This window comes from Rhinatrema bivittatum, chromosome 16 (genome assembly GCF_901001135.1).
Source record: "Rhinatrema bivittatum chromosome 16, aRhiBiv1.1, whole genome shotgun sequence".
Classification (NCBI taxonomy): domain Eukaryota; kingdom Metazoa; phylum Chordata; class Amphibia; order Gymnophiona; family Rhinatrematidae; genus Rhinatrema; species Rhinatrema bivittatum.
In genome coordinates this window covers 38,314,924-38,328,483 of record NC_042630.1, presented here as the reverse complement: position 1 = coordinate 38,328,483, position 13,560 = coordinate 38,314,924, and the positions used below count along the sequence as shown (strand labels likewise).

Here is a 13,560-nt window from a genome sequence, read left to right as displayed (position 1 = left end):
CTCCCAGGAACAAAATAGTTTGTTCCTCCCCCTCCCTTTTTGTCTTTGTCTCTGTCTTTCTCTAATAAAGTCTCAGGTTGCAAACATTTCTCTCGAATAAACAAGATGTTTTTAAGTTACACATTGTTTTTTTCTTTTCTGGATATGTGCTTGAAAATTCTTTGTATTTCATCATGTATTTTGATTAAAACCTAATAAAAAAAAAAAAAAAAAAGACCGCTGACACCAAGGCATCCAATTTGTGCAATTTCAACAGTTCCTGAGATTTCTCTGGAAGATGATAAAGCTTTGCCATAGCTCTGCAACCATCAATCCAGCTTCTGCAGTACCACACTCTGCCTAAACCAGGGCTTTTTACAGACCTGCGAAAAGGAAAAAAAAGTCTTAGCAGGTCCTCTAAGACCCCTAAAAGAAGATCCTCATCCTCTGGGCCTGCCTTCTTCTCTTTCAAAATCCTCCACTCCAGTATGATAGGCGTGACATTACACCCATGCACAACCTCAAAGGACACGAAGATCTCAAAATAAAAGGACTACTGACTGTTCCTACAATATGGAGCACACGTCTGGCGCAGGTAAGAGAGACTCGTGTGTTTTCCGCAGCGCGTCCAAAGCTATGGAACTCTCTACCTGAGATGATACGCTTGATATCAGATGGAAAGATTTAAATGTGAGCTAGAAGCATGGCAGTTCAGAAATGCTTATAGCCTACCTTAAAACATCAGAGCTACAATAACAAGAAGGACAAGAGATACTTAAGCATGAGGAATTAACTTAATGAGGGAGAGAATGTAAGAATCAATACAAACTATCGATTAAAATGCAAAATTTGTTATATCATTTTTATCTTATTGTCTATATTCCTCACCTATCTCCCAGATCTTGAGTCAAAAATAATGGATCACTTCATTTGATATATATAAATGCCTGTTTATGACACTGCTTCTGTAACCCGCTCTTATTGTTGATTTATAGCTATGAATGTTGCTTTTGTAAATTGTTGTGATCTAGACATGGAACAACAGTATATAAAATGTCTAAATAAATAAACTCAGTTCTGCCAGCGTCTGAGTAATCTTGGCCAGCATATCGTTTTTATTCCCCTAAATAAATCGGAAGAGTTATTTCCCCTTCCTCCAGAGGGCGCCCCCCTCTGGCTCACTTTCCAGAAGTTTTGCCTCCGGATCCTCCTCAGATTCCACGGAGGCCAACTCTTCCAGATCCTTGTCCACCTTAGGCCCATTCGGATCAAGCAGCCACCAGCCGCACTCCCAGGGAAAACCTTACCCAACTAGGTCTGGCTGCAACAGTTCCCTCCTTAATTAAGAAAGCCTGAAACATCAGGACTATAAATTCAAATGAAAAGGAGGCCAAGAAGACCTGTTTGAACAAGGCCTAAAGCCCGGGGCCTGCTCCCGTGCTTTCTCGCAGCATCCAAGCACCCCCCCCCCCCCCCCCAAGGGGGACACCACCGGAGGCACTGCCTTCTCTAACTGCACCGGGAGTGGCAGGCAAAATGGCTTCCATATCAGCAAATGCCTGAATACCCCCAGCTCGGCTAGACTCACGCACAACAGTCAACTTGCTTCCTGCCGAATGTTGCAAATTTCTTCGGGAGAGGGCGCAGCTCTCCTCCCCACCCTCCCCGGTGCAGACCCAGCAGAGGCCCGGACGTTGTCCTGTGCCGACTCCCGCAGGCAAGGCGTTTTCACCTCGCACTCGGTGGGAGATGCACAGCTGAAGCAAAAACTCTGAACCGCCATTTCCTTTCATCTCGCCCGCTGTCAGAAACGGAGCTCCCGATTCATCCCCGCCCCTTGGTGAGAAGCCGGTCAGGTCCCTCCCACTCCGCTAGCAACTGCACCTCCTTTTTATTTTAATTTAAACTTAGCCTCTCACTGGAAAAATAAAAATAGGAATACTTCCCTGCTGAAGACTTCTGATCCAGCTACAGAGGACTAGAAACAGCACAGGAAAGAAAAGGAGGAGCCAGCACCATTGGTTTCCAGTCCCGTCCCCCTCCCCAACAGCAGCAAGCAAATCCAAGGGTCCCTGGCCTTCTGCTCATCCCAATTCAACTAGAGGGATAGCCCAAAGAGGACCATTCCACGCCTGGGAGACATTTGTCCACCAGAACTTCCCACTGCAGCATTCTGGCTCCTCTACCATCTGCTGGAGACAGTGCCTTAAGTAGGCTGTTACAGTAAATCTTTTGTTCTCTGTCTCCATCTACTGGTAAGGGAGAAAAATCCATCCATCAGGACTGGTTTGATGGACAATAAGGAAAATTGGTTCTTACCTGCTAATTTTCGTTCCTGGGATAATATAGATCAGTCCAGACAAGTGGATTTTCTATCCCTACCAGCAGATGGAGGCAGAGAATAAAATCTTTTCAGGCATGGCTGCATAACAGAGAGCACCACCTGCAGTCCCTCAGTATTGAATTGTGCAATGTAGAAGAAAAAAACTCTCCAACTCAATCAAACTTTCCTTTCTAGGGCAAACAGAGAACCCAGGGTAGCGGGCCCCCTGAACTGAAGCCTTCACAACCGAATAAGGAACTGAAAACTGACTAGCTAACTGGGTTCAACCTATATACACATGGAAAGCCCCGAATTAAATTCTAATCACAGCTACAATTTTTCGGGGCTAAGGGGATGGGCTTCTGGACTGATCTGGGGTATTACAGGATCGAAAATTAGTAGGATGTACCCAAGCTCCCCTACACTGAACTGGATCCCGAAAGACCTGCTCGCAAGACACTCTTGCCAAACATGGCGTCTTCCCACATCCAAACATCCAGTCGGTAATGTCTAGTGAAAGCATAAAGCATAGACCATGTTGCAGCTCTAAGGATCTTCTGAGGTGATATCAACTGACATTCTGCCCACGAGGCTGTTTGCGCCCTAGTAGAATGCACTCGTAACCCTACTGAGACTGCACATTGTTTACAAAGATAGGCAGAAACAACTGTCTCCTTTAACCAGCGAGAGATCATGGCTTTCAATGCCTAACATCCTTTCTTCGCTCCACTGAAGAGGACAAAGATGATCCAAGCACAAAAAACTGTTTGTGATCTTAAGATACTGCAACAAAATCCGATGAACATCTAACAAATGAAGATCTCTCACCAGAGATGTCTCCAGCAATCAGTTTGGAAAAATAGGAAGCTCCACCATCTTGATCATAAGGAAGGAGGAAATTACTTTTGGTAAAAGGGAGGATACGGTACACATCTTCATACCATCAGTCGCAATCCTCAAGAAAGGATCTCTACATGATAGAGCCTGAAGCTCCGAACTCCATCTGGCTGAACAAATTGCCACCAAAAAAAAAAGTCTTCAAGGTGAGATCTTTCACTGATGCCCCCCCGTAAAGGCTCAAAAGGAGGCCCATACAGCACTCGTATGACCAAGTTAAGGTTCCATTCCGGATACAACTTCTGCAATGGAGGCCACAAATACTTGACCTCCTTCAGAAAGCAAACGACATCTGGGTGAGAGGCCAAAGACCTCCCCACAAATTGCCTCTACGGCATCCCAAAACCTGAAGCGAATTATAGGCCACTCCCTTTAACAACCCCTGTTGAAAAAAAGCCAAGATGTGAGGGAGATCCATTTACAACGGATCCAGACCCTCCTCCAAACACCAGGACTCAAAACTTTTCCACACCCTGGAACATGCTAGAGAAGTAGCAGGCCTCCAAGCTTGCAGCAAGGTGACCATCACCGGCTCAGAATATCTTGTCAGCCACAAGCGCCTTTCAAAAGCCAAGTCACAAGACAAAAGTGATCTGCCCGATCTGAAAAGATAGGTCCTTGCCCATCTACAAGAAGTGCTTCGACAACCTGAGAAGGCCGTCTACTGCAAGATGTACCAGATCTGCAAACCACAGACTGCACAGCCACTCCGGAGCCACCAGGCTCACCCTCGCTAGGTAACTTTCTATGCGACGCAGGATGCAACCTACAAGAGACCAGGGAGGAAACACGTAGGGCAGGATCCCTCTTGCCCAGGGCAGAACCAGAGCATCTATCCCCTCGGACCCAAACTTTCGCCTACAACTGAAGAACTGAGCCACCTTGGCACTGTCATGCAATGCCATCAGATCCAGCAGTGGGTTGCCCCACCTGGTGCAAATGAGGTCGAAAGCCTCCAAGGATAATTCCCATTCCCCCAGGTCTAGCTGCTTCCTGCTGAGGAAATCTGCCTGCACAGTGTCGACTCCGGTGACATGACACTGATATTCCTTCCAGATGCAGCCTCGCCTAGACAAGCCTCCAGGCCTACCGGATGACTCTTCATCTATCTGATGACTGATGTATGCTATTGTTGTCACTTTCTCTGAGAAGATCCTCATCATCTTCCCACAAAACTGAGGAAGGAATGACAACAATGCTCTGCGCACCACCCTCATTTCCAGGTGATTGATAGACCAGGCTGCTTCCGCTGGTGCCCATTGACCTTGCACTGTCCGCCCCTAACCTCTGAGGCTGGCATCAGTGGTCACCACCATCCAGTCTGGAATCTCCAGGTCCACTCCCTTTTCCAAATTATGGTGAGACAGCCACCACGACAGACTGGATCTGGATTCCTCCTGCAGAGATAAGGGAAGATGATACTTCAACAATGGATCCCAACAGGATGAAAGTACCTTCTGCAGCAGACGCCAAGGCAAACACCCATGGCACCAAATCTAGCGTGGACGCCATCAAGCCCAATATTTGCAAATAATCTCAGACCCTGGGCACCTCAAGGTATAATAGACGAGTTACTTTTGCCTGCAACTTCACAATCCTGTCTGAAGTCAGGAACAGCCAACCAATCCAGGAGTTGAATTGTGCACCCAGGTATTCCAAGGACTGGATAGACACTAGATGGCTCTTTGCCAGGTTTATCACCCAACCCAGCGAGTACAACCTATCCATGACCCATCAAATCGACTAACAGCCTTCCTCCTCCAGGTCTGCTCGAATGAGCCAGTTGTCCAGATAAGTATGGACTAGAATCTCCTCCCTTCAGAGAGCTGCCGCCACTACCACCATCACCTTCGTGAATGGCCGCAGTGCTGTCACAAGCCCAAAAGGAAGAGTTAGGAATTGAAAGTGCTGCCCTAACATCATGAACCTCAGAAACTTCTGATGTTAAGCTCGTATGTGGATATGCAGGTAGGCTTCTGTCAGATCCAATGATGCCAGAAACTCCCCCCTGCGGATCGCTGCTATCACTGTCTGCAACGTCTCCATAAGAAAACGTGGAACCCGCAATGACAGATTGACCTTCTGAAGATCTAGAATAGGCCGAAATGTGCCTTCCTTCTTGGAAACCATGAAATAAATACAGTAACTACCCCGTTCCTGCTCCACAGGTGTCCAGCCTTTGCAGCCAAAGTAGCATGTCCCAAACTGCCTCTCACTTGCTTCTAGTCGAGTAATGAGGCTCCAGAAAGGCTTCTCTGACTGGATGCAAAAATTCTAAGGCGTAACTGTCCTTTACCTCTTCCAGGACTCATTGGTCTGATGAGAACTTGGTCTACAGCCTCTACAGAAATGTGGATGCTCCTGGCCTCATTGCAAGGACTTTCCTTCTCTGGTACCCTGACCTGAAAAGTCCCTAGAAGGTCCGTAGGCACCCTGGAAAGGACTGCTGGCTTCCCGAGGTCTACTTTTGTCTGGAGCCTGAAGCGCTCTTGCCGGAACAAAACCTCCTCATATCCAGAATATGGGGATGAGGAAGAAAATTATTCTCACTGCTCTTCTTGTCTTCCAGCAACCTGTTTCCTTTTGACTCCTCCAGCCAATCGAGAACTTCACCGAACAGCAGCTTCCTCTTAAAGGGAAGATTACAGAGCTGGGTCTTGGATCACATATCCGCTGACCAGTTTCACAACCACAATAGTCGATACGCCATAACTGCTGAGACCATACTGCTGGCTGATGTGCGCAAAAGATTTATTTATTTATTTAACATTTTTATATACCGACCTTCATGAAAGAAATTCATATCAGATCGGTTTACAAATAACATGGGGGAATAACAAAGTCAAAACCATATAACAAGAGATGAAAGTTACATATAACAAGGGGTATTAACCTGGAGGGCTAGGATAGCCGGAGCGATAGTAAGGCATAACTGAATAAAATTAGATAATACAATAATATGAAGAGGAGAGGCATAAGTGTATTGACTACACTTGTAGGAGTGTTTAGTAAGGAAACAGTGTCTGAACTAGTGAGGAATTGCTGGTTCTGTAGGCTAGGGGAAGGCTTGGATGAAGAGCCATGTCTTAAGTTTTTTACGGAAGGTAAGCGGGCATGGTTCTAATCTGAGTTGTGGGCATCTTGTTCCAGATGGCTGGGCCGGCTGTAGAGAAAGTTCATACAAAAGATCATACAGTTCATACAAAAGATCATAAAGTTCATACAAAAGATCATACAGCGCGTCTGCCATGTAGGCTGCCCCAACCTCCAACCGGGCTGCATTCATGGAATTAGCTGCCTGGGAGGAATCCTTCTCCTGAGCCTTCTGTACCCAGCATAAACAGGCCCTCTGCATCAAGATACCACAGATAGTCGCCCGCAGACTCAAGGTGAAGACCTCAAATTGAATTTCCAGTTTATGGTCCTACACATCCCTCAGTGCAGCCGACCCTGCTACTGGAACAGTCGTCTTCTTGGTCACTACTGAGACCGAAGCATCCACTTTAGAAATCAACAGGTCCATGGTCTCCTCTGTCAGTAGGTATAACTTAGCCATCGCCCTACTAACCTTGAGGCCCACCTCAGGAGAATCCCACTCCTGATTTACTAACTTTTTCACCTTTTTGGGCACCAGAAAGGCCCTAGGAGGGCCACGCAGACCATCTAGAACTGGGTGCTCCCTTTCATTATCAGACTCCTCCTGGGCAACCTTAATTCCTAGCTACTCCAGGAACTGTGGAATAAGAGGCCGCAACTCCTCCTTCCTGAACAATCAGACAACCCTTGAGTCATCGCCTTCCACCAATGGCACTTCATCTGGCTCCTGGACGTCCTTGTCCAGATCGGCATCAGGATCCCCGTGGACCATCAGGATCATTTGCTGGATCTTCCTGCTGGTCATCGAAGTAGTCTTCATCCTGAACAGCAGCATGCCCCAGACCCAGACTTCTGAGCAAGTTCCCAGACCCCAAGCCTCTAAAGCAGGGATGGCAAACTCCAGGCTTTGAGGGCTGCAAACAGAGGCCAGGTTTCAGGATATCCACAATGAGCACGCATGAGAAAGATTTGGATCCAATGGAGGCAGTGCATGCAGATCTTTCTCATGCATATTCTTTGTGGATATCCTGAAAACCTGGCCTGTTTGCAGCCCTCGAGGGCAGGAGTTTGCCTTCTTAGAGGGGCACAGAAGCGGCTGGTCCAAGGACTGCTTCCTCCTTGCCCCCTTCCCTGCCAAACAGGCCTTGTGAAGGAGCAGAGCAAAATCCGATGAAAAAGCTTCCATCTCCGTAGAATCCTCGGCCTGTATCTTGCCATTAGACTCCCCCCCCCACCCCCTATTCCTGATCCTCTGCTGCGGCTTGGACCATCGGAAAAAGGGGAGAGGGGGACATCCCTAGGCCCTCAGGAAGCCATCAGCTTCCTACTGTGCACCTCAGTCAAATTAGCCGCCTCTCCATTCCCCCCAGGGCCCTGTGCAGCAGGCCCTGCCGACCTGGCAACTCTCCTCCGAGGCATAGTCCGAACACATCAAGGCTGAATTAAGCCAGCCAAGCAAAAAGCCTTGCAGGATCCCCCGCGGAGTGAATTTGGCGCCATTTTTCCTGTACAGGTGGCCCAATCACAGCGCTGCGCGGTTAATCAGGCCCGTCAAGGCGCACGATCGCAGGAGTCCCGACGCCGGCTCAATCCACCCTACTCTGAAACCCGGGGCTGACCAGGGCCTGACGCTCTCATTCCCCACAGCGCCTTCAGTTCCCACTGAAGCCTCATGCCACCCTTCAGGCCTTGCAGGCTGAAAGCCTACTTTTTTTTTTCCTTTCAAACAAATTAAAGAGGCAGCTCCCTTTCAGGAGACAACCCTCACTAATACTTCCCTGAATCCGGACGAAAGCACTGGGGAGTAGGACCGCGGAAGGAGAGAGCCAGCCAGACCCCTGGCTACCAATCCCTTCAGATGTTGCTGGCAGAGACCAGACAGGGATTACCAACCCCCCCCCCCCCCCCCCACTTGCCCGGCTCTATCTGAGGGATGGCCCACGAAGGTGCCTAACACCTCAGGGAGCACCTCTTCTTATAACTTCTCTCTCTTCATTATTATTTTTTTTTTCAATTTCTCTCAGACTGCAGGTCTGCACCTCGACCATCTGCTGGAGACAGAAACACTGAGGGACTACAAGTGGCATTCTTGGTTATGTAGCACAGCTTGAAAAGTTTTTATTCTCTGCCTCTATTTGCTGGTAGGGATGCATAAACCCACTTGTCTGGGCTGATCCGGGGTACTAACAGGAATGGTAATTTCAAGTCCATAGCTGTAAGAGGGTTAAAAAATCAAGACTGGCTCAGCCTGGTCACGAAGACCTGGAGCCATCAAGGAGCCGCAGCTGAACTCACCCGAATACTTTCCGGCCAGCGTCACGATAGCTCCCTCTTCACCAGGGCGCCGGTGGTACACCATCTCGCCTCCCAGCACCAGGTTTCCTGTGATGCTCTGCAGAAAGTGTGCCACCACAATCACTGTATCAAAGAAAGCACGTGCAGGAAACGTTAGTGTGGGACCCCACTCGCTGGAGGGAGTGGAAGGCTCAGTGTGCAATGCTTCAGCACCACCACCGCAGGGAGGAAAAAAATCAGGGATGTGCTGCTCCTGCCTGCTCTCATCAAATAAACAGAACTTAACGAGGGCTTCCCGAAAGCCCAACGTCAACAGGTCACTGAGCAAGGCTAGCAGGAAAGAGTGCAGAATTCCTTCAGCAGGAAGGGAACAAGTGTAGACAATATTGGGAGTATACTTCAGGAGAACGTAGACCCACACAGTCATTGCCAGGAAAGAAAAGAGCAAGAAAAGTGAGTGCGGCCATGCACCACCACAATCGCTGCAAGAATGGAAACTAGCACAAGAAGCAGCCTTCATGGTCTAAGCTCCTCCCATCTACGTGGCACCTCAGGTCCCAGACGTAATGGTTTCTTTTCAGCGAGGGGTGAATGGCTCCTCCCCCCCTGTCCTGGGTGGCCAGGTCTCACCTGATTCATTGATGAGGTCGGGATTCCCCAGGGTCAGAGTGGCCGTGCTGTCATTCCCACGGTACTCGCCATCAAACTGCCATGTTAGGAACTTTGAGTGCTGGGTCTAACAGGCAAAGAGAGGGCAGTTTCTGTGATAAAGCCATTGTGAAAGAAATGCACACACTGAACTGTAACATTTCCTTTAGAATAAGCTTCTTTAGGGAAGACATAGCTGTGTTCGGGAATCTCAGCGCTGGAATAGTAAAGGAGAGGATCGAGAGGTACTGAAAGCTGTGTTGGGGGGAGGAAGGGTCTCAGTACTGGGGGGTGCTGCAAGAACAGGTGCATTACAGCTGCAGTGGCAAGGGTGGGGGCCAGTCTCAGTATTGGAACAACAGGGGCTGCTGCAAGGCAGGATTGAGGTGCACGGGCAGAGCTGTGGTGTGCATGTGGCAGATGCAGGGAATCTCGGTACTGGAATAACAGGGGCTTTCACAAAATAAATTAAAGGCATATGAAAAAAAAACCAAGCCCATGTTCTGGGAGCATCTTCTTCCTGATTACCGGCAACTGAAGGCACTGCATGCAATGAGGAGGAGTGAACGGAAGACCTGCTGCTTTGCCAACGACTCAAGGGTCCAATGCCAGGAAAATGGGAGCCCTTGCCTTAAATGCAGCAAAGGCCCCCTCTAGTGGTTATTTTCATCAGCTTCTGACAGGTCAGCCTACTTAAGGTGTCTCTGTCTCTCTGTCTCTCTGTCTCTGTGTGTCTGTGTGTCTGTGTGTGTGTGTGTGTGTGTGTGTGTGTGTAGACTGTACTAGGGCACAACCCTCACTGGACAGATGTATTACAATCCACATCCTATATCACTTGTGGTATCTGCAAGAATGAGAAAAACCTATTTTAGAAAGTCCTTACCACACAAATTGCTGTCTCATATGCCTTCCTAGCTGGCGCTCATCAGGAAACCATCATGCACGGCCTCTCTCTTGCTTTTAGGCTATCGTACTTGGCCTCTCTCCTTCCCATACAGCTTTCACTATCCTTACTGCCCAGCTTTCATCAGGAAACCATCACGCCTGGCCTCTTGGCCTGGTCTGCTTCTCATCAGGGAGCAATCAAGCACAACCTCTCCCCTTTTGACCGAGCGCTGTAGCTCTCGGAGAAAAGCCTGTGGTTTACCTGGAAGACGGCTTTGGTTCGGATGCAATCCGCCAGGAGGTGCATGACCTGAGCGTTGAGGCTCCCCGCGTTGTCCATGTTTCCGGTAACTGTGGGAAACACCTGCAAGGTGTTAAAGAACTTATCACATTCTCCTTCAGAAAGCTCATCGCAGCCCTGCAAAAAGTCTCTCAGCAGCAAGCCAGACAGAGAAGAGCAGCTGGAAAGCTCATCTTTATAAACTGCAACATCCAGTGTCCTAGGCGGTGTACAATTTAAAGCAGACATAATAATAACAAACCCATAAAATTAGCTAAACGTAACATCATAACACACACAAAAAAAAACAACAATTAAAATCTGCCAATAAAAGACAAATAATACAACACAAAAAACTGAAGGCTCCCAAACTGAGGGAGCTCAATCAGCTGCACTGTTGGAAGCTTGCTTAAATGAAAAAGAGAAGGGAACTTCTGTTATCATCTTTCTCCACTGCACCGAGCAAACAAGATTCCATCTTTACTGAAAGTAGAAACTTTTCAGTCTTTCCTGGAATCCCTTGGGAATGCTTCATGCTCTGCAAAACTTGGTGGGTAATTTACCAGATAGATCTCCTCAGAACCCCAGACGGCCAAAGGCACTCACAGCAAGGCACCATCTTGGACCAAATATTCCATCCTCCGCCCCAAGTCCTCCAGTCCTAGAGGTGACAGGCTCTGTATCCCTGTGCTCTCCAGTCCTAGAGGTGTCAGGCTCTGTATCCCTGCACCCATCCCCTGAGCCCTCCAGTCCTAGAGGTGACAGGCTCTGTATCCCTGCTCCCATCCCCTGAGCCCTCCAGTCCTAGAGGTGACAGGCTCTATATCCCTGTGCCCTCCAGTCCTAGAGGTGACAGGCTCTGTATCCCTGCTCCCATCCCCTGAACCCTCCAGTCCTAGAGGTGACAGGCTCTGTATCCCTGCTCCCATCCCCTGAGCCCTCCAGTCCTAGAGGTGACAGGCTCTGTATCCCTGCTCCCATCCCCTGAGCCCTCCAGTCTTAGAGGTGACAAGATTTATATCCCCTTCATTGTCCTCTCAGCCCTCCAGTCCTAGCCTAGAGGTGACAGGGGTCTGTATCCCTGTGCCCATCCCTTGAGCCCTTCAGTTCTACAAGTGACATGGGTCTTTACTCCTGCATCTATCCCTTTATTTAGGCCTACCTCAATCATCATTACATCCAATATAGTTAGTACAGAATGCTGCGGCTCGATCTAAAGGAAAATGGGTTCTTACCTGCTAATTTTCGTTCCTGTAGTACCACAGATCAGTCCAGACTCCTGGGTTTTGCTTCCCTTCCAGCAGATGGAGACAGAGAAAGTTTCGCAGACACCGCCTCTTAACCTGGTGTGCCACCTGCAGCTCCTCAGTATCCAAGCATAAGAACATAAGAACATAAGAAAATGCCATACTGGGTCAGACCAAGGGTCCATCAAGCCCAGCATCCTGTTTCCAACAGTGGCCAATCCAGGCCATAAGAACCTGGCAAGTACCCAAAAACTAAGTCTATTCCATGTAACCATTGCTAATGGCAGTGGCTATTCTCTAAGTGAACTTAATAGCAGGTAATGGACTTCTCCTCCAAGAACTTATCCAATCCTTTTTTAAACACAGCTATACTAACTGCACGAACCACATTCTCTGGCAACAAATTCCAGAGTTTAATTGTGCGTTGAGTAAAAAAGAACTTTCTCCGATTAGTTTTAAATGTGCCCCATGCTAACTTCATGGAGTGCCCCCTAGTCTTTCTACTATCCGAAAGAGTAAATAACCGATTCACATCTACCCGTTCTAGACTTCTCATGATTTTAAACACCTCTATCATATCCCCCCTCAGTCGTCTCTTCTCCAAGCTGAAAAGTCCTAACCTCTTTAGTCTTTCCTCATAGGGGAGTTGTTCCATTCCCCTTATCATTTTGGTAGCCCTTCTCTGTACCTTCTCCATCGCAATTATATCTTTTTTGAGATGCGGCGACCAGAATTGTACACAGTATTCAAGGTGCGGTCTCACCATGGAGCGATACAGAGGCATTATGACATTTTCCGTTTTATTCATCATTCCTTTTCTAATAATTCCCAACATTCTGTTTGCTTTTTTGACTGCCGCAGCACACTGAACCGACGATTTCAATGTGTTATCCACTATGACACCTAGATCTCTTTCTTGGGTTGTAGCACCTAATATGGAACCCAACATCATGTAATTATAGCATGGGTTATTTTTCCCTATATGCATCACCTTGCACTTATCCACATTAAATTTCATCTGCCATTTGGATGCCCAATTTTCCAGTCTCACAAGGTCTTCCTGCAATTTATCACAATCTGCTTGTGATTTAACTACTCTGCACAATTTTGTGTCATCTGCAAATTTGATTATCTCACTCGTCGTATTTCTTTCCAGATCATTTATAAATATATTGAACAGTAAGGGTCCCAATACAGATCCCTGAGGCACTCCACTGTCCACTCCCTTCCACTGAGAAAATTGCCCATTTAATCCTACTCTCTGTTTCCTGTCTTTTAACCAGTTTGCAATCCACGAAAGGACATCGCCACCTATCCCATGACTTTTTACTTTTCCTAGAAGCCTCTCATGAGGAACTTTGTCAAACGCCTTCTGAAAATCCAAGTATACTATATCTACCGGTTCACTTTTATCCACATGTTTATTAACTCCTTCAAAAAAGTGAAGCAGATTTGTGAGGCAAGACTTGCCCTGGGTAAAGCCATGCTGACTTTGTTCCATTAAACCATGTCTTTCTATATGTTCTGTGATTTTGATGTTTAGAACACTTTCCACTATTTTTCCTGGCACTGAAATCAGGCTAACCGGTCTGTAGTTTCCCGGATCGCCCCTGGAGCCCTTTTTAAATATTGGGGTTACATTTGCTATCCTCCAGTCTTCAGGTACAATGGATGATTTTAATGATAAGTTACAAATTTTTACTAATAGGTCTGAAATTTCATTTTTTAGTTCCTTCAGAACTCTGGGGTGTATACCATCCGGTCCAGGTGATTTACTACTCTTCAGTTTGTCAATCAGGCCTACCACATCTTCTAGGTTCACCGTGATTTGATTCAGTCCATCTGAATCATTACCCATGAAAACCTTCTCCATTACGGGTACCTCCCCAACATCCTCTTCAGTAAACACC

General features: G+C 47.6%; 1 protein-coding gene across 2 annotated transcripts in view; it reads right to left on the bottom strand.

The window, feature by feature from the left end:
• TOMM40L (translocase of outer mitochondrial membrane 40 like) overlaps nucleotides 1–13,560 on the bottom strand; it is a 48,310-nt gene that overhangs the window by 16,120 nt on the left and 18,630 nt on the right. For both annotated transcript variants that reach the window (XM_029580388.1, XM_029580389.1), the window contains 3 exons: nucleotides 10,386–10,487; nucleotides 9,221–9,326; nucleotides 8,591–8,713 (listed from right to left, as the gene is read on the bottom strand). In XM_029580388.1, coding sequence (XP_029436248.1) covers nucleotides 8,591–8,713; nucleotides 9,221–9,326; nucleotides 10,386–10,487 — 331 coding nt within the window. The remainder of the gene's footprint in view (nucleotides 1–8,590; nucleotides 8,714–9,220; nucleotides 9,327–10,385; nucleotides 10,488–13,560) is intronic.